The sequence below is a fragment of the Cetorhinus maximus genome, chromosome 8 (assembly GCF_964194155.1).
Source record: "Cetorhinus maximus chromosome 8, sCetMax3.hap1.1, whole genome shotgun sequence".
In the NCBI taxonomy this organism is placed as follows: Eukaryota; Metazoa; Chordata; class Chondrichthyes; order Lamniformes; family Cetorhinidae; genus Cetorhinus; species Cetorhinus maximus.
Genome location: NC_135886.1, coordinates 104,484,052 through 104,508,726, shown reverse-complemented (window position 1 = coordinate 104,508,726; position 24,675 = coordinate 104,484,052). Strand labels below are relative to the sequence as shown.

At 44.2% G+C, this 24,675-nt stretch overlaps 1 protein-coding gene across 2 annotated transcripts in view; it reads left to right on the top strand.

Moving 5' to 3' along the window:
• LOC144683856 (sodium- and chloride-dependent neutral and basic amino acid transporter B(0+)-like) overlaps window positions 1-24,675 on the top strand; it is a 435,158-nt gene that overhangs the window by 390,291 nt on the left and 20,192 nt on the right. For both annotated transcript variants that reach the window (XM_078547362.1, XM_078547363.1), the window contains 2 exons: window positions 327-555; window positions 6,797-6,922. In XM_078547362.1, coding sequence (XP_078403488.1) covers window positions 327-555; window positions 6,797-6,922 — 355 coding nt within the window. The remainder of the gene's footprint in view (window positions 1-326; window positions 556-6,796; window positions 6,923-24,675) is intronic.

The window sequence follows — 24,675 nt, the reverse complement described above, 5'->3', positions numbered from 1 at the left end:
GAAAATTGCTTGTGCCGGAAGTGGGGCTGCAAATCACAGCCTTGATATTAGAAGGATGGAACGGACGGTAAGTACTGTTATGGAAAGAGAAGAGATAGATGGAAGCGGATGAAATAGAGTGACTAGGAATGGGATGAAATAGAATTTCTACTTGATCTCTCCTTTCTGAAACCTTGTAACAGATTTTGTAATGATATTTTCAGATGAAATGCCTCATCAATATATGGGTAAATGTTGGCCCAAAATGGGCTGTAGAAGGCCTTCACCCTTAGTTTGACTTGTGTAAAATTTCCCTCTGCTAATTAATTCAACTTTCTATTTACCAGGTCTGGAAAGATGCTGCAACACAAATTTTCTTTTCTCTCTCTGTGGGTTGGGGCAGTTTAATAACACTGTCATCCTACAACAAATTCCACAATAACTGTTTCAGGGATAGCATCATTATCTGTGTTGTTAATTGTGCTACGAGTGTGTTTGCTGGATTTGTCATCTTCTCCATCCTGGGACACATGGCTCATGTACAAGACAAGCCTGTTTCAGATGTTGCACAGTCAGGTAAATACAGAGTCAAACTCATTGGACTGGACATTATTTGGGCACATGCCTCATTAGTTAGACTTCTTTATGGAGTGTTCAGCTCATACCTGTTTGCACCATACCTTACTGAAAGTGTAAGCTGATAATGAGGACAACAGGACATCTGGGACGCTCATGAATGAGGGGACCAATAATGTATCCCGGCAATAAGATTTGAGGATTCAGAGAGGAATGATGAAGATGGAGGGTAAATTAGAGTGGTTGAATTAATCACATCAGGTATAGACGAAATAAAGAGATGAATAGGTAGATTTGACTATGAGGGAGAAAAAAGGGACCAAATTGAAAAGTAAGAAAATAATTTCAAATTTTAAATTTGTCATTTTCATAATCTCCAACAATTAATGAAGTGCATAAGTGAGATTGAACCAATTAAATTGCTCCTTTTATGGACTGAAATATTGATTGCCTTTACATTAAGAGTTATTACATTGTTAAAAATAGTTATACTCTTAATTGCCAGACTTAACTTTTTGCAGCATGTCTACTGAGCAGTTTGTATGCAAATCCAGCAAATTCTTAAAAATAAATGAGAAGCTAAGGATGAGGTGCTGTTTGTGCAAAGCAAATGGCCGAATCCTATAAATCAACAAGGACATTCTAGAGATTTGCACCTCTTCATATGACCATACAAAACAGGAGCAGAAGTAGGCCAGATGGCCCCTTGAGCCTCCTCCACCATTCAACAAGATCATGGCTGATAAAAACAAAAAGCTAAAAGCTACTGCAGATGCTGGAAATCCAAAACAAAAACAGAATTACCTGGAAAAACTCAGCAGGTCTGGCAGCATCGGTGGAGAAGAAAACAGTTGATGTTTCGAGTCCTCATGACCCTTCGGCAGAACTGAAGAACTGAACTCTCTCCTAACTATACTTCAGTTCTGCCGAAGGGTCATGAGGACTCGAAATGTCAACTGTTTTCTTCTCCACCGATGCTGCCAGACCTGCTGAGTTTTTCCAGGTAATTCTGTTTTTGTTTAAGATCATGGCTGATCTGTTTGTGTTTTGAATTCCATATTCCCATCTACCCCCACCCCAATAACCTTTGATTCCCTAGCCTAACAAGAATCTATCTACCTCTGCCTTAAAAATATTCAATGACCCCGCCTCCACCATCTTCTGAGGCAGAAAGTTCCAAAGTCGCACAGCCCTCTGAGTGAAAGAAAATCTCCTCGTCTCTGTCCTAAAAGGGCGACCCCAGATTTTAAAACAGTTCCCCCTAGTTCTGGACTCATCCACCAGAGGAAACATCCTTTCCGCCTCCACCTTGTCAATACTGCTCAGGGCCTTATATACTTCAATCAAGTCACCCCTCATTCTTCTAAACTAGAGTGGAAGCAAGCCCAGTCTGTCTAACATTTCCTCATAAGACAATGTACTAATTCCAGGTATCAATCTAATAATCCTCCTCTGAACTGCCTCCAACATCCTTCAGTAAATAAGGAGACAAAAATTGTGCATAATATTTGAGATGTGGTCTCACTAATGCCCTATATAACTGAAACATAACACCCTTACTGTTACGTTCAATTCCTGTCATAATAAAGGATAGCATTCCATTAGCCTTCTTAATTACTTGCTGTACCTGCATAATAACTTTTGTGTCTCATGCACTAGAACACCTAGATCCCTCTGCATCTCGGAATTGTGCAGCCATTCTCCGTTTAAGTAATATTCTGTTTTTTTATTCTTGCTGCTAAAGTCAACAACTTCACATTTTCCTACATTATAATCCATCTGCCAGATTTTTGTCCACTCACTCGACCTGTCTGTATTTGGCTGCAATCTCCTTATGTCCTCTACACAACATATTTTCCTGCCTACCTTTATGTGATCTGCAAACTTAGCTGCCATGCCTTGACTTCCCTCATCTAAGTCATTGATATCAATTGTAAAAAGTTGAAGTCCCAGCACAGATCCCTGCTGCACTCCACACGTCACAACCTGCCAATCAGAAAAAGACCTATTCGGGCATACTCTCCATTTTCTGCCAGCCAGCCAATCTTCTACCATGCTAACATGTTACCCCCTACACCATGTGCATTTATTTTCTGCAGTAACCTTTGATGAGGCACCTTATCAAATGCCTTCTTGAAATCCAAGTACAGCATGTCTAAGGTTCCCCTTATCCACAGCGCATGTTGTTCCTTCAATTGGTTAAACATGATTTCCCTTTCACAAAACCATGCTGACTCTTCCAGATTACCTTGACTTTCTCTCAGTGCCCAGCTATAATCTCTTTAACGATCGATTCTAACACCTTCCCCATAACAGATGTTAAGCTAACTGGCCTAACTGTTAGCTGCCTCCCTCCCTTCTTGAATAGACGGATTATATTAGCTACTTTCCAGTCTGATGGAACCTTTCCAGAATCTGGAGAATTTTGAAAAATAAATGCCAATGCATCTACTACCTCATTAGCCACTTCTTTTAAGACCCTAGGATGAATTCCATCAGGACCCAGAGGCTTTTCAGCCACAGCTCCATCAATTTGATCAAAGCTGCTCCCCTAGTGATTCTAATTTCACAAAGTTCCCCTCTCCCTTCCACCTCCTGATTTATAGCTATTACTATAACGTTTTTTGTACCCTCTGTAGTGAAGACAGAAGCAACAGTTCATTTCATCTGCCATTTCCTTGTTATCTACTATTAACGCCCCATTCTCACTCTCCAGAGGACCAACACTCACTTTACCTACTCTTTTCCTTTTAAATACTTGAAGAAGCTCTTGCTATCTGTTTTTACATTTCTAGCTAGCTTCTTCTCATGCTAATTTCTTTATCCTGATTAGCCTTTTAGTTATTCTCTGCCATTCTTTATATTCTGGCCAATCATCTGACTTGCCACTCATCTTTGCAGATATATGCTTTTCCTTAAGTTTGATGCTTTCTTTAACTTCTTTGGTTAACCACAGATGGTGCGCCCTCCCCTTGGAATTTTTCTTTATAGGAGGAATATACTTATTCTGAGTATGCTGAAATATCCCCTTAAATGTCTGCAACTGCATCACTATTGATCTATCCTCTAACCTATTATCCCAGTTCACTTCACCTAGCTCAGCTTTCATGCCCACATAGTTGCCCTTATTTAAGTTTAAAATACTAGTCTTAGACCCATTCTTTTCCCTTTAAAACTGGGTGTAAAATTCAATCATATTGTGGTTTCTGCTAACTAGGGGTGCCTTTACTCTGACATCATTACTTAATCCTGTCACACTACACAATACCAAGTCTAATATAACCTGCTCTCTCGTTGGTTCCAGAACGTGCTTCTCCAAAAAAACTATCTCAAAAGCATTCCATAAACGCCTCATCCAGGCTATTACGGCAAATCTGATTTTTTCAATTTATATGTAGATTGAAATCACCCATGATTATTGCTGGCCCTTTATCATGAGCACCTAATGTCCTCTTCATCCACTGAATTTGTTGGCTAGTTTGCATATCAATAATGTTTCCTAACTGTGAGATAGTAAATAAAAGTAAAGTAAGATGTGTGTTTATATAGCACCTTTCATAGCCACAGGACATTTCAAAGTGCTTTGCAGCCACAAAGTATTTTTGAAATGTGGTCACTATTGTAATGTAGGAAACATGGCAGCCAATTTGCACACAGCAAGTTTCCACAAACAGTAAAATGATAACGATCAGATAATCTGTTCTTGCATTGTGATTGAAGGATATATTTTGGCCCTAACCCCAACGATAACTCATTCCTCTTCTTTGAAATAGTGGCCATGGAATCTTTTACATCCACCTGAGAGGGTAGATGGGGTCATGATTTAACGTATGATCTGAATAAACTATCAACAACCTTTTCATTCTGTTGCAAAATCCAGTACTTTTGAACTGGAAAGAGTTTAACATAAACTTGCCAAAGTCTAAACAAAGTAACCATACACTAACTGACCAGTTAATCATAATCCATCAATGGGAATAATTGGAACTTGTAATAATATTAACCAGAGTCACACAGTTTTAACTATCTCTCTGAAATGAATCAGCCTGAGATTACAACTTTTCCAGTGCCCAGACACAATAATCAATACTTGAATCCACAGCAATAATTCTGGTGGAAATTAATATTCAGGCTCTGAAGAACCACACAATGAAAATGGAGTTTGGATTATCCTTGGCAGAAATTAGCAATGAATAATGAATTCAAAGCCCGGAGGTTGATAGTCTCATTTGTTCAACCTTCGTTCTCTCATGTGAACATGCTAAATCGTCATGAAATAATTAACATCATAACATTCAATAAAGGGTCAGTTATTTACATTATAAATACATTATTGCCCATGTTCAACATTTTATGAATGCAAATTAATTCAGGACTTAGTGTATTCATAATGTGAACCACTTTGAGCATGTTGAGTATTTCTAAATAAATCAGAGGTTGCTTTTATTTAGTTATAGTATCAATTATTGCCACTATTATTGTAAATTATGGATGGTACATTTTGTTTGTATAAGGTTTTGATATGAAAAGTAAGATCCGCGTAAACATTCTGTGCAACACCAGTTATATCTGTAGATGCTGCTGTGATCAATATTAGAATAATTAACAAGTATCAATACATTAAACAGCCTATAATTACCTCAAGAGAAAAGCAGCAACCCTATTGGTATCTGAAGGCAATGGTGCAGCATAAAACGCACAACATAAATAACAAATGGTGGGTAGTGTTTCCTTTTGTGGGAGAATCTAGAACTAGGGGTAACTGTTTAAAAATAAGGGGTCATTCATTTAAGATAGAAATGAGAAGAACTTTTTCCTGTCAGAAGGTTGTGATTCTTTGGAACTCTCTTCTTCAAAAGGCAGTGGAGCAGAGTCTTTAAATATATTTAAGGCAGAGCTAGATAGATTCTTGATAAGCAAAAGGGTGAAAGGTTAGTGGGGGTAGGTGGGAATGTGAAGTTGAGGTTACAATCAGATCAGAAATGATCTTATTGAATGGCAGAGCAGGCTTGAGGAGCCGAGTGGCCTACTCCTGCTCCTACTTCAAATGTTACTCTGTAGAAAGAGTGCAGGAGATCCAACAATTTGTGGACACCAATGACATGCACAATTTCTTCAGCATTATCAACACAGTCATTCACCCAATCACTCAGGGGAATATCCTGCTTGGAGCCAAGCATGGAGGGGAGCTCATCAAGGACAGGGAGGCAGTCAGTGTTCACTGTAGAGAACATTCTGAAGAAGTCGTTAATCTAGACCCTGTCTTCAACTTAAATTTCCTCAACTCCATTTCTCAATGCCCCACCTGACTCAGTCTCGGCACTACTCATGCCAGAGCAAAGTTGAAAAAGCCACTCAGCAGCTGAATAACAATAATGCCTCTGGAGCAGATGGGATCCCTGCTGAAATCCTGAATCATGGCAGAGGTACACTCCTGAAACGGCTACACAGCCTCATACCATTCATGTGGGAAAAGCAGAGTATGCCAGGGGATCGCAGGGATGCTGTGGTCATCACTGTATTCAAGCAGTAAGATAAATCCAATTGTGTAATTACAGGGGAGGACAGAGAGGATCTGGAGAGGTTGCAGAGAAGATTCAAAAGATGATGCCAGAAGTGTATGGGTATATATCTCAGGATAGGATTGAAAGGCTGGGTATATTTCTCCTGAATAAAAGGGTGACCTAATAGAACTTTTATAATTATGAAAGGTTTTGTTCAACAGACAGAATGTTTCCTCTTGTGGAGAAGAACATAACTAGAGGCCACCAGTAGAAGATAGGCACTAAGAATTCAGAAGAAAATTTGTTACCCAGTGAGTGGTGAGAATGTGGAACTCACTACCACAGGGAAAAGTTGAAGCAGATAGTGCAGATGCATTTAAGGGAAAGTTAGACAATTTTGTGAGGGAGAAGGAAATCAAGGGTTACAATGATAGATTTAAATGAGGAAAGATGGGAGGTGGCTTGAGAGGAAAATAAATGCCGGCACAAGGCTGGTGCAGGTTGAATTGCCTGTTTCTGTGCCTGTATCCTATGTGCATAATATAAATTCAGTGATTTCTATTGCAAATACATCCTACTGCATCATTTGTAATTTTCATGTAATGAACCATTAACAAATTTTGACAAACATTGACAATCTGGATTCTAAAGAAATTAATGGATTTTAAGTAAATAACATTAGTTTACAGTGTGTCTCTTCTGAATGCCATTAATTGTATCATTTCAATTGTATCTAGGTTTCAGTTTGGTTTTCATTGCCTACCCAGAGATTCTTGCACAGTTGCCATGGGCACCTTTTTGGTCCATTTTATTTTTCTTCATGCTGATCACTCTGGGGCTTGACACTCAGTTTGCAGGTTTAGGTAAGAATGACATCGCTTCATTTAAGCAATCCCAAACCACATATGTAAAAGGAAGTCATTTAAATTATTAAGTTTATAATATATAATGAAGTTGGTGGACAAATGTATATTTCTTTGTGGCAGTCCCCTGCTTGCAATTTTAATGGAGCATCAATCTGTTTGACTTAATTAAGTTAACAGCTCAATTAAACTAACACTCCAGGGAAATGTCACTCCAATAACTGGAGGATTTCATAATACAATTTATATTTGATTTCCGGTCCTCAACTTCTCACCCTCGATTTCAAAACCCTCCATGGCTGTGTAATTTCAAGTTAAACCTTTCATACTGTGAAGGGGATCATCTGACTGTATAGACAAATCAGCCCTAAGCACAGGTAATCTTAGGGGTGGAAGTTCCCTAGTCTTGGTCTTGGAACATGCATGTAGCTTCATCAAGAGCTCTGTAAATAAAGTTTATTATTTCTTACAAGTAATCTGTCCTGCACTCCAAGTTTATTACAATTGCCATCGAGGATAAATAGCTCCAACGCTACACCTCGCCTCTTGAATGTTAGTATTTTGATTTTGAAGGGAAGGAAAGAAAGGTATACTTACTAGCAGTGCCTCTCTTCAGCAGAATTGACCCATACAACTCATCCATTGAGGACTGGAGTCAGTATATACAGCGCCTAGGTTTCTACGCTGTGGTAAATAAAATAACGGCGAAGGAGAAATAAAAGGCAATTCTTCCAAGTGTATGCGGGAGCAAAATATGTAACCTAATCCATAGACTGACGGCTCCAAACACGCCAAATTCAAGAATCTTCACTGAGCTAGTAGACCTCGTGAAGGCATATTTTCAGCCTAAACCATCGGTGATCGTGCAAAGATTCACGTTCAACTCTAGAGTAAGGCCCCTTGGTGAGCCGACCACAATGTACATCGTGAAGTTAAAACAATAAATGGAGTACTGTGACTTCGGTGATACTCTAAATGACATGGTTTGCGGCATACAAGATGACACCATTCAGCGACGTTTACTTGCAGAAATTGATGTTGATCTGAAGTGCGCCATGGAGATAGCGCCAGCGATTGGGAGTGCTGAGAGGGACTCACAGGCTTTGCAGAGTGTGCAACATGAGGCCGTTCTGCAGTTAGGGCAGGAACCTGCTGCTGGGCTTGTCACGAAGATCAGGGAGGCTACCACGAATGGTCCCTACCGCTAGAAAAACAAAAGGAAATACTGGAAGCATTTCACTAGTAATTCAGAAATTGAAGTGTTACTGATGTGATGTACACCATGTACCCGAAACCTAGGCCTGAATCTTGTGGTCGGTGTGTGGGGGCAGGCCCCGCTCGCTGACCCGTAAAATGACACGCGGTGACATCGGGCATGCCTCTCGACGTCACTGTGGATCATTCAGATCTTCAGTTTGGAGGGCAGGCACCAGAGTCAGCTGCACATCCGCCAAACTCTCAAAGCCCTATTAAGGCCGTTAATAATCTAATTAAGTTGGTTGTCGGGGCTGCTCGTCCAACCATAAGGTTGGCGGGCAGGCGAAGAGGCCAGGCGGCCCTCGCATTTATCATGAAACCTCATCCACAGGCAGGATGAGGTTTCATGAAGTGTTTATAAATTGAATAAAATTTTTTATTAAAATTCATTGACATGCCCCAGCTCATGTGACACTGTCGCATGAGGGGACATGTCTGAATATTTTTTTTGCTTTCTTTAAATTTTTCGTAATCAAACTAATCCCCCCGAGGCAGCTCTGTGCCTCAGGGAGATTTCTGCTGTCTTTTGCGCACGTGTGCGAAAGGGCGCAGGCCCCAACTCAGCCTCCTCCCCCCGCCCACACAGGGAGCACTCAGAGCTTCCGGGTGCGCATCACATTGGGCGGGCCTTAATTGGCCCTCCCATGTAAAATGGTGGTGCCCAGCCGATTGTGGGCGGCGATTGGCTGCATGCCTGCCCGCGCCCGCTCCCACTCCCGCTCAGCCCCGCCTGACGGGGAGAAAATTCTCCCCCTACAGATTTAAAGATGCAGAATGCCACTGCTGTAACAAAAAGGGGCATGTTATAAAACAATGCAGGGCAGAATTAACTCAGCCATTCAGACAGCAGGCCAAGTTCAATGAAGTGCACCATGTAAATGAACCAGAAGCTGCTGATCCTGATGTCTATTCCCTACACAATCAGAAGGCCAGGAAAACTGAACCAATCACTGTTACCCTTCAAGTAAATGGGAAGCCTCTAGTCATGGAGGTTGACACGGGTGCATCGACCACAGTGGTGGGAGAACACATATTTAAATACCTCAGCAAAGGTATTGAGTTTGGAGCAAACTATAGCTCAGTTAAAAACATATACTGGAGAGGCATTACAGGTGAAAGGCATCACCTCCGTCCTTGTATCTTACAGACAACAGACAGCCCAGCTGCCAATAATTTTTGTAAAGTTTACTGTTTCTTACAAGAAACCTGCCCTGCACTCCAAGTTTATTACAATGGCCTTGTCTTTCCCTATCTCTATAATCTCCTCCAATCCCCATAACCACCCGAGATATGTGTGCTCCTCAACTTCTGACATCTTGTGCATTCCCAAACATAATTGCTCCATTATCAACAGTCATGCTTTTAGTTGCCTAGGAGGTAGGATTAAAGCTTTTCACTCCATTATTTTGGGTTTATCTCAGGATTCGCTGTCTGCTTCCTCTGGACGAGATCTTGCTGGAGGCAATGGTCTTCTGTTCAAAAAAAATTATTTATATGCTAATTATTTAAAAAGATTAAATAAGACCAAGACATAGCTGGAGCTACTCTGAGATGCTCCACACTCCTCTCCTCTCATTGAGTGACATCACTGTGGCATAGCTTCTGAGAATGTGCATAAGGAGCTATCATTAGAGTTAACCCTTTCTTCTTCATCTCCTCCACCCCCTGAGTCTTTATCCTTGTTTTGAGTTCAAAGACAACAATGTTTTCTACTCTTTCAGTGGACTGTCTCTCATTGAGGGGTCTCGTAAGCCTAAAACTATTCGATCTTTAATCAAACCATTTTTTAGCTGCCTGAGATCACATGATTCTGCAAGCTGTGTTACTGCAGTCACATACTGTTCAATTGACACGATTACACCTAGAGCTCTAACACTGAATACAGAACGTTCATATGTAATGTTCACTTGGGGTTCAATATGTTCATTCAATGCATTCAAAATCTGTGTTGTCTGTTTCCTTTGTTCATCGGTAAGATTTAGGGTGGTATAAAATTTGTAGCAGTGCCTCTCCAGCAGTGTTAAAAGCATGGCTGCTCATATCCATTTTGGCTTGTTAATTAAATTTATTGCTAGCTGGTAGTTTTGCCGTTGCAAGTGGAAAAAACTGCCAGTTGTTCCACACATTACCTATCATTTCGATGGGAGCTGAGAGTGGAAAGTTTACTGCCATGTTCACTCACCCAGTATTTTACTTGCAGCCTGCCCTTCGGTATATGTTTGCTTTTCCTTGTCCTTTCTCAGCAGCTTTTAGCATATTTGAACATTTCTGTGTGTCTTTCTGAGTTGTGAGTTTTCTGCAGCTATTCCAGGATTTCAAAACTCTATTTTATCTCCACATCCTGACACCATGTTTCGAGTTCAATGATTGCATGGTTTTCCAGTCTGAAGTCTTTATTGAACTGATGTAAGATGACAACTCCAGGAGCTACTCTCATGGCAGAGGTCATAAGACTACAGCAAGCCAGATAAGGCATGTAGTATTGTTGCAATTCAAACCCCAAACAATCCCAATATTATTATTTTCACATTCGCCTACACTACCCCCAAAGACTCTTCTTTTTAAAAGGAAAGTCTCTTTGGTGGTTTCACCAGTCCTCCTGAATGAGTGAGTGCAGAGCTCCTTCTGAGGTAGGTGAGAATCCTGTTGCTCTGCTGCACAGCCAAAGCCTTATTGCATCTCAGGGGGGTTGGAACCCTCCACCACCCTTTCAGCCAGTGCGCCCCACATTACTCTGTCCAAAAGGTCCTCAGCATCTCAGCTGTGAACCTCATGGCACTCAACTTAAATAAATGCCACCACATTACTCATCCCTGCGCCAAGGGGAAATGTTGCCTTCTGCCCACCCGGTCCATGCCCCTCATAACGGTATGAAGGTCAATAATGTGACCTGTCAATCTCCTGTGATCCACGGCAAATGTCGCCAGTGTTTGTGATGTTTCCTCAGCACCGCAACTATCCAGGCCAGCATGCATCCAGGTCAGGTACCTCTGCACTCTCCCCACTCCAATGGCACATAACATGCCATGTGGCATTCCTGAGGCCATCTGACCAGCCTGTCAGTTTGCGTGTCTCTTGACTCTTTTCCACCCCACTAATGTTCGTCTCCTTAGGGTCTTGAAGGGTGAGCAGCTTCTGAGGCTTGGTGGGGGAAAGGGATGAAAGGTTTAACCGACTGTACACTAACTGATGCACTGTCCTTGTTGTTAATTTCAGCATCACCACCACATGGCCGCTCCCAGAGACACCGCAGCCCCCACTCCACACCTGAGGCCCAAGACATGCAACTTGCGGCACATCATTTCAGCCAGCCAGGCACCAGCGCACACACAAACACCTAGGTGGTGACTTTACCGTTGGCTAGTGTCCCGGGTCACAGTGGAGAGGGCACTTCACAATCACTGGAGGAGATGGTCGGGACAGAGAGTACCAATGGCGCCAGCAGCTGGAGGGCTGCAGGGGACGAGGCACATGCTGAGTCCAGCACTAATGACGTGCCTCTGGAGTTCTCGCCAATGCAGCACCTGCAGGACAAATGGCAGAAATCACGTTTCCATCTGGCAGGGTTGCGTGAGGGTGTGCTTCAGTTGGTCTCTGTGATGGAGGAGTCCAGGCAGAGTACACGTGAAGGCATGAACCTCAGGGCAGAGCTTTACGCTTCCTCCACAGAGAGATTGGCCACCCTGATGGAGAGGAGGTTCGATCGGATGGAGAATCTTCTGATTGGGTTACGCTCTGACCTGCAAGCCCTCACAGCGGTACTGGCCACGGGTGGTCATTCCCAATGTGGGAGATGTTGTGGGCACCAAGCGTCGGCGCTCGGTGCCCATCCATCTGTGGTGAGCAGGGAGGTTCAATGGGACCTCACGTTGGCACAGCAGCTGCCTGTTGTTGCTGCGAGTTCCTCTCAGGGCGCTCCAGATGAGGGCAGCAGCTCCTCCGCCCCTCTGCCAGTCAACGTTGCTTCCACTGAGGCTGCAACAGCTGAGGAGGTGCTAGTTCTGGAACTGGCCACTCCTTCCCACGTGGGACCATCACAGGCTCCACAGGCCAGAGGACGGCTGCCAAGGTCATCAAGGCCAACAGGACAGCAGAGTAAGCAGGCTGTCTCACAAGCCACTTCGACCGATGGGGCGGCAGCTAGACGTAGCACCCACAAACAAAAGTATAAGGCATGTTCGGCACTCAACGGGTATGTCACTGGTGATTTTGTGTTGGCCTTAGAATATGGAAAAATATACTTATGTTTGCAATGGAGACGTTTCTGTTATATTTTGGACATAATAAAGTCCACTTTTCTGACCGTGGCTGAGGGTGTTTCCTTTGTGCTGCATTTGTCTTTTTCACAGACATATCATGTGTGTTTGAGTGGACATTGGTGTTTCTGTTCTAAGCCCTTAGTTGCAGCTGATAAGGTGGAAGATGTAGCACCTGAGTGCCATGTGTGGAAGCGCCAGGCAATGCTGGTCCTGCTGATCCATTTGTGTGGAGCTAGCTGAAGGTTCGTTGGATTAAATTGTCCCAGGTGTCCCTGCCTCCTTGGTGTAGTAGCGGGTCGGCGTGCTGCCCCTCATCATCGCCCTGTGCTTCCTCATCCTCTGAGGCACTGCTGGATTCATCATGTGCAGCCTCACCCAGGGCGTCAAGGTCTTCATTGTCAACTGCATCCCCCCTTTCCAGCGCAAGATTGTGCAGAGTGCAGCATCCTACCACTATCAGAGAGACACGATCTGGGGGGCACTGGAGTGCACCCGCTGAGCGGTCCAGGCAACGGAAGTGCATCTTGAGAAGACCAATGGCTCTCTCCACCACAGCTCTTGTGGTGCCCTGGCTCCTATTGTACCGCTGCTCAGCTTCTGTTCTTGGATGGCGGAGAGGCGTCATGAGCCACCTTCAGAGGGGATAGCCCTTGTCACCCAGCAGCCAACCATCCAGCCGAGCCAGAGCACTGAAGAGCTCTGGCACCTGGGAGTTTCTGAGGAGGTAGGCACCATGAGAACTGCCTGGGTACCTTGCACAGACTCGTAAAATCTGCATCCTGTGATCACACACTATCTGCACGTTCATGGAGTGGAAGCCCTTCCTATTGACGAAGGCACCAGGCTCACCTGCTGGCACCTTGATGGCCACATGTGTACAGTCTATTGCACCCTGGATGCGGGGGAAGCCAGCAATGGCCACGAAGCCTCTGGCTCGCTGTGCATGACCTGCCTGGATGCAGCGGAAGTGGATGAAGGTCAATACCCGTCTGAACAGAGCGTCTGTAACCTGCTTGACACAAGTGTGGACAGCTGATTGGGAGACACCACAAAGGTCACACACCGAGCTCTGGAAGGAGCCACAGCCACAGAAGTGAAGGGCAACTGTGAGCTTCAGAGTCGCTGGCATGGGGTGTCCACCCACACAGTTGGGAGATATCTCAGGGCCAATCATCTGGCAGATATAGTTGGCTGTCTCCCTTGAGAGTCGGAGCCTCCTTCGGCACTGCAGCTCAGTCATATTGAGGTAGCTGCTTCTCTGCCTGTATACCCTGGCAGCAGGATAGTGGCGTCTTCTGCGGCCTCTTCCACCTTGGACAACCTCTTGACCCTGCACCCCTTGTGCCTGCACCTGGCCTCCCAACGGTGGCTCCCCTGGAGGTTGCTTGTCCACTCCTGGCCTCCTCCTTATTCTATCCCTCCCTTCCTCCTCAGAGGAGCTGCCTCCAGTGGAGATGTCAGAACCCATAACCCCAGGCTAAATGGAGGCCTTCGGAAAGCTGCAGGCCTGAGAAAGATTACTATCTGCAGACTGGTTTCAAAGTACACAAAAAGCTCTTGGAAATCAATGAGAACTGCTAACAATCACACAGGCAACTTTAAAACACTTTCTGCAATTAAAACTTCGTGGAAAACATGAACAATCCCTCTGAGTCCACATATCCCACCAGTGCGTGAGTTTTATTTAAAAATCTCCTACCCGCCTGCCCATTGGGCCCGTGCGCCAACCCGAAGTTCGCACGGGCCCCTCAAAATCCTCGACAATTGGCGAGTTAAGGGCCTTAACGAGGCCTTTAATTAATGGTAGGCACGCGTCCCACTGCTGTGCGCACCTGCCGACCGAAATATCACGGTGCCGCGCGCTGACATCAGGACGCTTGCGCGACATCAGCACGTGACATTTTAAACGCTGACGTGTGGGCTCCACCACCCGCATGTCAGCCAGAAAATTCTGCCCCATGTTACCAGCACTCTTGCGTCACAAGGAGATCGTCTACAATGCTGAAGTGGTGACACTGTTTGGATAATGCCTCAAGACAGGGTTGTTTGGAATGTAATGCGGTCATCTGTCCAGGCAGTACATGTAAATCTGGATTCACCCTTTATCTTGCTTTTGGGCTGCATGAATTTCATGCAACTTCTAGTCTGTGCTGGCAAGTATTTGGTAGTCAAGGCTGTGAACTCTTCAACTTCTACTATGAAGGTTTTTTCTTCCTGTACTGCATAAGTGGCGGGTATCCTGGACAGTGTATTGGCCGTAGTTTGATATTTACCCTGTACATGCTGCATAGTATTGTGGTATCACATGAACCAAAGTCGGAATCACTGAATCCTGGGTGGCATCTCTGCAATTTCTTTTGTGTCTTTTGTATGGTGTTGTATGTGCCTGCATGCCATTGTAATAATGTGGGACCCATGGTATGATGTATAGAGTCACATGCTAATAGACTGAGAGAACAGTCTAGAAAGAACACACTGGAACCAGCCTGCATGGAGGTAGTAAGACCATGCAAGACAGTAACCTGGGATCTGTAAATAGTTAAATAGTTAATAGGTTAACAGTAGATGGTTCATGTTTAAACATACAAGTCTCAAGATCTCATCATTGAGATATCTGAAGAACCCATATTACAACACGGTAGCAGCGGTGGGATATCAGTGCTATCAACATAGTATAAAATGGTTGTCAGTGGTAGGAGTTCCTAAAAGATAACACATCAGAGATAGTACTATAATCTCACGTGGTGATTCATGGAGATATGAAAGGTGGCAGCTAAATGCATGAACCCAGAACAGCATGCCAAGGTATGAGAAGCTAAAATCAACTGAAGACTAACTAGAGAGAGACACGCATCTAAGAAGAAAACTTGAAGAAACAATTGAAGAAGCTTCACTGCAGACTTGGAAGTGAGTGGGAGTCCATTACAGAAAATTGCAAGAACCTGAGTGGCACAGTTCATGAGATGGTGAGCAAAAATGCAAAAAAGTAGCTGTACTTACATTTTAGAATAGGTAGTGGTCCCAAGAACTCAGCATCCAAATGACAGCTGAAAGAGAGCTGCAAGTAAAAAACAACAATTTTAAAAAAGAACAAATCTGTAGGAAAGGCTGGCAGAGTAAAGAGGAAAAATTTCAGAGTATGTAAAAAAAAAAAGAGAAAAGTCCCTGCCAAGTTTTAAAAGAGAATCACTGCTGCTCTGAAGGCTTTATTTAACAAAAAGGCAATCGGGGCAAAGAGAAAGAAGCACTGTAGCTTTAAGTTTTAAAAAAAAAGCACATGCCGCAACACCCAAAATGCAAAGTTCACAGGGCCTGCAGGGTTGAAAATAAAAAGAAATGAAGACAGAATCACCCAAAAAAGAAATGCTGCAGTATTTTGTTTGAAAAAAAAAACAAAGTTCACGATCACCGGAGAGGCCACCAAAAACGAAAAAAGCATGGGAAAATCACAGAAGGATAAATCGGCAGCTGCAGAGGCAGCCTAAGTAAAAACAAATGGCTACTGCACATACTGTCTTAAAGAGGCAACACAATTTAAAGCTATAACTACAAGAAAAGAAAATAGCCATGAACAGAAAATTGGAAGAGACACCAGAGTAAGGACAACTCTGTCAAGGGCATCAAGAGCCCCCAGAGAGAGAGAGCAGTTCCCAATAGAGTGCCAAGGGCAACAAAAGACCTCAGAGAAGATAATAAAATACCCCAGAGGGAGTGTAAGCAGAGAGCACAGAGGGAGGACACCAAATCACTCCAGAGAGAGAGAGAAGGCAACAAAAGACCCCAAAGGGAGGGCAACAGAAGACCCCAGAATATGAGGTAAATCATAAACAAAACATGCAAGAAGTAAATTAAACCTTTCTACAGGAATATGTTCACATCAGAGCTAAACTGTAAGATTTGAAGCACAATATTCAAGTTGAGTATATATCCTCTGAAAAAACATATGGTAAACTAAAGTCTGCAAGGAATCAAGCTGTTCGAGATCTGAACAAACAAATTTCAGAGACAACACAAAGGCACCAGGAGGAGGCACCACAGTTGGGAAGCCAAAGCAGGAGTTGGGAAAACAAATGTACAGTCAGGAAAACAGCAGGCAGAAAAGCCACCCAAAAATTGTGTCACTGAAAGAGTCTTTGAAGAATCAATATGTAACCACGGAAAGACATTAGGAGCTACAGAGAATGCTGAATATAACTTCAGAAAAAGCTGTGTTGGAATTAGCAGTAGCAACGAAACCATGCACTGAAGACCAGAGTGAGTTGGCAAGAGGTCAACAAGAAAATGAACAGTTAAAGAACAATTTATTGTCCTTCAAGATCAAATGCAAAAGGAATGCATGACCATTCAGCAACATGAAGAAATGAAGACTGTCTTCAACAGCAGACCGCAAGGACAGCAGAAGAAACTTGAGGTGACTGTGCTGAATTACAGGAAAGCTCAAGATGAAGCAAGTGAGCTTTGCAAAGAAAAGGAAAACTTGTTGAAAGACCTTTACATGTTACAAGAGCCCCTTAGGTCAAAATGTATTCTTTTGAAAAATTACAAAGAGAAGGAAAATTAATTTAACATCATACTGAAGAACCAGTTGGCAGCCATGTTCTATATTCCAGGAGGAAGCTGAAAGGTACAAGAAACAGACTGAAGAACTGAAGAAGCTGTTGAATGGAAAAGAAGAGGCATTCAAAGGAAAAGCCGTTGAACTTTCCAAGCTGCAAGAGGATAATGAAGCAATGAATTGCACAATTACAGAACTGAGATGAGTTAAGACTTTGTCGGAGACAGATCTGGCCAACAGTAAAACAAAATGAAGCACAAGGAAAACATTATACTGCAGAAAAAGAAAGATAAGACAGCACTAAGATTGGAAAATGTAAATCTGACACTGAAGCACAAGGAACTAGGAGAAGAAGCTGAGCTGAATGATAAGATTCATCAGCTTGCAAAATGGTTTGAAAATAAAACAGCAAGCAAGTGTTTGGCTGAGAATGTGAAACAAGTGGAAATGAAGGTTTATTTTGTGAAACATATACATCCAGCAACAACATGGCGGACACCACGGGAAAAGGAAACTCAAGTCCACTCTAGAAATGAACAGAATGCACATTCCCCTCAGAAGGAGCGAGACAAACCCACAGTGCCTGAAAAAAGCAGAGGAGTTGTTAATAAAGAGAAACGCAACTCAAAGGAGCACAAACAGTGAATCAAATGGAGATAGCCAAGTACCAGAAACATAGGGCAGGATTTTACGCGTCGGCGAGCAAGAGTGGGGCCTGCTCGCTGGCGCATAAAATGACGCACGGTGATATCGGGGGGCACTCCCGACGTCACCGCGCCCCATTTAAATTTTCAGGAAGGTGGAAGCGCAGCGAAAACAGTTGTGCGCCCGCCGACCTGTCAATGGCCAATTGGGGCCATTGACAGAGTCAATTATGTAATTAAAGGACCTGCCCATCCAACCTGAAGGTTGGAGGGCAGACCAGGAGCCTTGGCGCGAACTAGAAAAAGCATGAAACCTCATCCACGGGCAGGATAAGGTTTCATGTATGGTTTAAAATATTTTAATACAGTTTTTGTGACAATTATGGACATGTCCCAACTCATGTGACATTGTGAGGGGACATGTCAGGGAAATGTTATTTTTCTATTTTTAGATTTTGTACATTTTGAGCCGATCTCCCTGAGGCAGCACGTAGCCTCAGGGAGATGAGTGCGCTCTTTCGTGCGCATGCGCAAAAGAGCACACTCTCGATTTTGGGAATCCCCCCTGCTCGCACAGGGAACGCACAGCGCTTCTGTGCAGACATCACACTGGGCGGGCCTTAATTGGCCTGCCCACGTAAAATGGCACCATGCCTCCGATCGGGGGCACCGATCAGAAGCGTGCCTGTGCATACCCACCCATTAACTTCCCCCCCGATAGGGGGAAAATTCAGCCCATAGAGTATTACTACCATTCCTCCAAATGTGACAGATTGAGATGTGGAAGAACTGTCAAGCCTCAAGGATTCTGAATTTATAAAGTGAGAGACTTGATGAGGGAGCAAGGATAGCAAGTAACACTTCTTATACTCCATTGGAAAGGAGGAAAGTTTTCTTTGGAAAAGAAAGGACAATGTTGTATGATGTTGTATGATGTTGTATGTGCCTACATATCAATGCAATGTAAAGGTGCACGGCAGAACAAGGATTAATATGCGGCTGGAGAATGGCACTGTCTACTGTATAATGTATAGAATCACATGGTAATGGACTGAGAGAACAGTCTAAAACGGATACTCTGGAAGCTGCCTGCATGGAGGTAACAGCACCATGCAAGACAATAACCTGGGATCTGTAAATAATTAAAAGTTAACAATAAAGCATTCATATTTAAATATACAAGTCTCAAGATCTCAACATTGAGGCATCTAAATAATCCATATTACAAGTGTTCAACAAGGTTACTAATGGCTTATGATTGGTCTTAGGCCCAGTACATAATCGGAGAATTTCTCACATGCCCAAATCGCTCTGAGGGCTTTTTTTTCAGCTACAGCATAGAGGTGTTCAGTCTGGTTTAATGATCTGGATGGGTGGTAAACAGGTCTTCTCTTGCCATCACTTTGGACCTGGTATAGCACTGCTGCCAGCTCCACTGCAGATTCATCAGCTGCCACAATCGTGGAAAGTTCCGGGTCTGAGTGGATTCAGGCCTCTGAGGATGTTAGCATCATTCTGATTTGTTCGAATTGCTGCTGCTCACACTCAGTCCAGCACCACGCCTGGTCCTGTCATAAAATATGTCTGAGGGGTTCATTTATCTGGGCTAAGTGAAGCAGTAATTTACCTAGTTGGTTGACCATACCCATAAACATTTGGAATTCTGTTATATTTCTAGGTGGTGAAAATTCCTTTGTTGCCTTTGTTTTCTGTGGGTCTGCAGAAATTTCTGTTGCTTATATAATCTTTATCGTGGACCTGGAAAACTCATATTTGTCATTAAGTGTCAAGCCAGCCCCTTGCAACATGATTAACACTTCCCTGACCCATTTATTGTGTTCCTGTTCCGTCAACCAATGGGTCAAGATGTTGTCCATGTATGCCATCAATGCCCTGCACTATATTGGATATCGTCCATTGGAATATTTCAGGGACTGACGTGATGCCAAATGGCAGAAAGCTAAAGCAGTACCGTCACAAGGGCGGAATAAAAGTAGCTGAGTTTGGACTCCTGATCCAATGGTAACTGCCAGAATCCACTGTTGGCATCAGGTTTGGTGAAGATTGTCCTTGTTGCAAGTTTGGCCAAGTTATCATCTACCAATGCCTTTGGATGCATTTTTCTTTCCAGTGCCTTGTGAGGTGTGTAAGATCAACGCAGATACGAATGGAGCCATTAGGCTTTGGGACTGGCACCATACGAGGGCACCACCTGGTTGGTGCAGTGACTGGTGAAATGACCCCTTCTTGTAGCATCAGCTCTATCTCACTCCTGACATTGTTCAGAAGTGGGTGTGGGACCTTCCGTGGCATGAATAGACAAATGGGTTTAGCGTCTGCTTTGGGTGTAATGTGATACACAGTCTTCAGCTTACCCAAGCCTTCAAAAATTCTGTGGAATTGCCTCCTTCACTCATTATCTTGTGCTTTTGCATCAACAGGCTCAGAGCTATGCAGGCTTTTCTGCTCAACAAAGAGCATTCTTGATAATGTACATTGTTTCAGAAATTTGTCTATCTTGTATTTTAAGTCACACCTAGCTGGCCTTGAACACTTAGCTTGATCCTCCCTGACCTTGGAGTTGAATAGAGGACAGTTACAGTGTGATTTATTCAGCCATGAAACTCTGCCAGATAACACTGAGACAACAGCTCCTATGTCAAGCTTGAATTCAGCCGGAGGCCTATTTATGTCAGTCAGCACTCCAATAATGCCATTTATTTTCCTTTATTTCTCTGAGGAAGGTGCTTTCCGGGTTGTCAAGGTCTTGAATTTCTTGAATGAAGGCTCCTTCAGCAGATTTCTCCTTCTGTCTGGTAAATATAGATTTCCTGGAATGGCAGACCACTTTAAAATGGCTGAACTTGCCACAGCCATGGCACTGCAATTTGGACAAGCAATTCAGGTGGGGCATTCTTCCTACTGGTGGACCTTCTACCCACATTAACGGGGACATTGTGAAATGGTGGTTGGCGCCTTCTCAGGGCATTTCCCTGGCTGCTGCTGTGCTATAATTTTACAACCCATAAATTGAATGACTTCATCAGACTGTTCTTGGGAAATTCCCTTCAGATCGCTGACAAAAGCCTCATTCTGCCTCTGCTCTTTGACTTGTCGGGCCAGTTGTACAGCTTTGCTTAAATTAAACCTGCCCGAGATTTTAAGAAGTCAGAGAGATTCTCATCTAAAATGCCAACGACTATTTTATCACTCATCAGGTCATCTTTTAGTGTTCCAATCATACAATTTTCAGCGAGGTGGTGCAATTCATTGATGAATGAGTCAATCTTTTCACCCCGTTTTTGACTGCACTGATTAAACTATGATAATATGAAAAACCCTCTCAATGATAATATTTTTACTAAGACTGAAGTATGAGTCAAAAGCTCCAATGACATCCTCGGAGGAGGCTGTCTCTTTATTCACCCCGTCTGGCCAGAATGTTATCTGCCAAGTTCCCAAAAGTGTATAACAAGGTGCTAACTTGATCTTTGTTCTCTTTACTCGCAAGACCTGAGGCATTATGGCACCGGTTAAAACATCTTCGCCAATTTTGTCATGGCTCAGCCTGCCTGGGGCTCTCTATATTTTGAAATGATCCTGGTAGGGGCAAAGTAGTGGTCATTTCTCACCCTGATTCGAGGTTGTCTTTTCCTGTGCAGCTTGCCAGTTGCTGCGCTGCACTTGTTATTTGGTCGTCCCCAGTGTGGTTGTTGGTTTGGCCTCAAGTCGTTCACCTGCTGCTCTGCACTGTTGCTGGGATTCGCTTGAAGCTTTTCCCGCCATTTTCTACTGTTCCTCTGTGGGTGTAGTTACTGCTGCCACCATCTGTTATTATGAGTTGATCTCAGAATTTTTTGGCTTCTTCCTCTAGAAGAGATCTTGCTGGAGGCAATGGTCTTTTGTTCAAAAACATTTATTTATATGTTAGCTATTTAGAAAGATTAAATACGATCAAGACATAGCTGGAGCTACTCTCTGAGATGCATTACATTCATCTCCTCTCAGTGAGTGACATTGCTGTGACATAGCTTCTTAGGCATATACTCAGTAGCTATCATTAGAGTTAATCCTTTACTCTACATTTACCTCCTGGGTCTGTGCAGCTCCAAGACTTGATTTATTCAGGGGATGTGGGCTTCGCTGGCTGGGCCAGCATTTATTGCCCGTCCCTAATTGACCTCAAGAAGGTGGTGGTGAGGTGCCTTCTTGAACTGCTGCAGTCCATGTGGTGTAGATACACCTACAGTACTGTTAGGAAGGGAGTTCCAGGATTTTGACCCAGCCACAGTGAAGGAACAGCGATATGTTTCCATGCCAGGATGGTGAGTTACTTGGAGGGGAACCTCCAGGTGGTGGTGTTCCCACCTATCTGCTGCCCTTGTCCTTCTAGGTGGTAGTGGTCGTGGGTTTGGAAGGTGCTGTCTAAGGAGCCTTGGTGAATTCTTGCAGTGCACCTTTCAGATGGTACACACTGTTGCTACTGTTCGTTGGTGGTGGAGGGAGTGAATGTTTGTGGATGGGGTGTCAATCAAGCGGGCTGCTTTGCCCTGGATGGTGTCAAGTTCTTAAGTGTTGTTGCAACAGCACTTATCCAGGCAAGCGAAGAGTATTCCATCACAATCCTGACGTGTGCCTTGCAGATGGTAGACAGGCTTTGGGGAGCCAGGAGGTGGGTTACTCACCACATGATTCCTAGCCTCTGACCTGCTCTTGTAGCCATAGTATTTATATGGCTAGCCCAGTTCAGTTTCTGGTCAATGGTAACCCCCCAGGATGTTGATAGTGGAAGGATTCAGTGATGGTGATGCCATTGAATGTCAAGGGACGATGGTTGGATTCTTTCTTGTTGGAAATGGTCATTGCCCGACATTTGTGCAGCACAAATGTTTCTTGCCACTTGTCAGCCCAACCCTGGATATTGTCCAGGTCATGCTGTATTTGGACATGGACTGCTTCAGTATCTGAGGAGTCACGAATGGTGCTGAACATTGTGCAATCATCAGCAAACATCCCCACTTCTGACCTTATGAAGGAAGCAAGGTCATTGATGAAGCAGCTGAAGATGGTTGGGCCCAGGACACTACCTTGAGAAACTCCTGCAGCGATGCCCTGGAGCTGAGATGACTGACCTCCAACAACCACAACCATCTTCCTTTGTGCTAGGTATGACTCCAACCAGTGGAGAGTTTTCCCCCTGATTCCCATTGACTGCAGTTTTGCTAGGGCTGCTTGATGCCACATTCGGTCAAATACTGCCTTGGTGTCAAGGGCAGTCACTCTCACTGCACCTCGGGAGTTCAGCTATTTTGTCCATGTTTGAACTAAGGCTGTAACGAGGTCAGGAGCTGAGTGGCCCTGGTGGAACCCAAACTGGGCATCAGTGAACAGGCTATTGCTGAGCAAGTGCCATTTGAAAGCACTGTTGATGACCCTTCCATTACTTTACTGATAAAGGAGAGTAGACTGATGGGGCGGTAATTGGCCGAGTTGGATTCGTCCTGCTTTTTGTGTACAGGAGTACCTGGGCAATTTTCCACATAGTCGGGTAGATGCCAGTGTTGTAGCTATACTGGAACAGCTTGGCTAGAGGCACGGCAAGTTCTGGAGCACAAGTCTTTAGTACTATTGCCAGAATATTGTCAGGGCCCATAACCTTTGAAGTATCCAGTGCCTTCAGTCATTTCTTGATATCACGTGGAGTGAATCGAATTAGCTGAAGACTGGCATCTGTGATGCTGGGGACCTCTGGAGGAGGCCAGGAGGGATCATCCACTCGGCACTTCTGGCTGAAGATTATAACAAATGCTTCAGCCTTATCTTTTGCACTGATGTGCTGGGCTCCTCCATCATTGAGGATGGAGATATTTGTCGAGCCTCCTCCTCCAGTCAGTTGTTTAATTGTCCACCACCATCCATGACTGGATATGGCAGTACTGCAGAGCTCAGATCTGATCCATTGGTTGTGGGATTGCTTAGCCCTGTCTATCACTTGCTGCTTATGCTGTTTGGCACAGAAGTAGTCCTGTGTTATATCTTCACCAGGTTGACATCTCATTTTTAGGTATGCCTGGTGCTGCTCCTGGCATGCCCTCCTGCACTTTACATTGAAGCAGGGTTGATCCCCTGGCTTGATGGTAATGGTAGAATGGGGGATATGCTGAGCCATGAGGTTACAGGTTGATTTCGAGTACAATTTTGCTGCTGCTAATGGCCCACAGCGCCTCATGGATGCCCAGTCTTGAGTTGCTAGATCTGTTCAAAATCTATCCCATTTAGCACAGGAGTGCCACACAACGTGATGGAGGGTATCCTCAATGTGAAGGCGAGATTTTGTCTCCACTAGGACCATGCGGTGGTCACTCCTACCGATACTGTCATGGACAGATGCATCTGTGGCAAGCAAGTTGATGAGGATGAGGTCAAGTGTATGTTTTTCCCTTTTGTTGGTTTCCTCACCACCTGCCACAGACCCAGTCCAGCAGCTATGTCATTTAGGACTCGGCCAGCTCGGTCAGTACTGGTGCTACTGAGCAACTCTTGGTGATGGACATTGAAGTCCCCCACCCAGAGTACATTCTGCACCCTTGCCACCCTCAGTGCTTCCTCCAAGTGATGTTCAACATGGAGGAGCACTGATTTGTCAGCTGAGGGTGGACAGTACATGGTAATCAGCAGGAGGTTTCCTTGCCCATGTTTGACCTGATGCCATGAAACTCCATGGAGTCTGGAGTCGATGCTGAAGACTCCCAGGGCAACTCCTTCTCGACTGTATACCACTGTGCCGACACCTCTGCTGGGCCTGTCCTGCCAGTGGGACGGGGCATACCCAGGAATGGTGATGGTGGTGTCTGGGACATTATCTGTAAGTCTTCCTCATGGAATCATACCTATGTCAGGTTGTTGCTTGACTAGTCTGTGAGACAGCTCTCCCAATTTTGGCACTAGCCCCCAGATGTTGGTAAGGAGGACTTTGCAGGGTAGACATGGCTGAGTTTGCTGTTGTCATTTCTGGTGCCTAGGTCGATACCAGGTGGT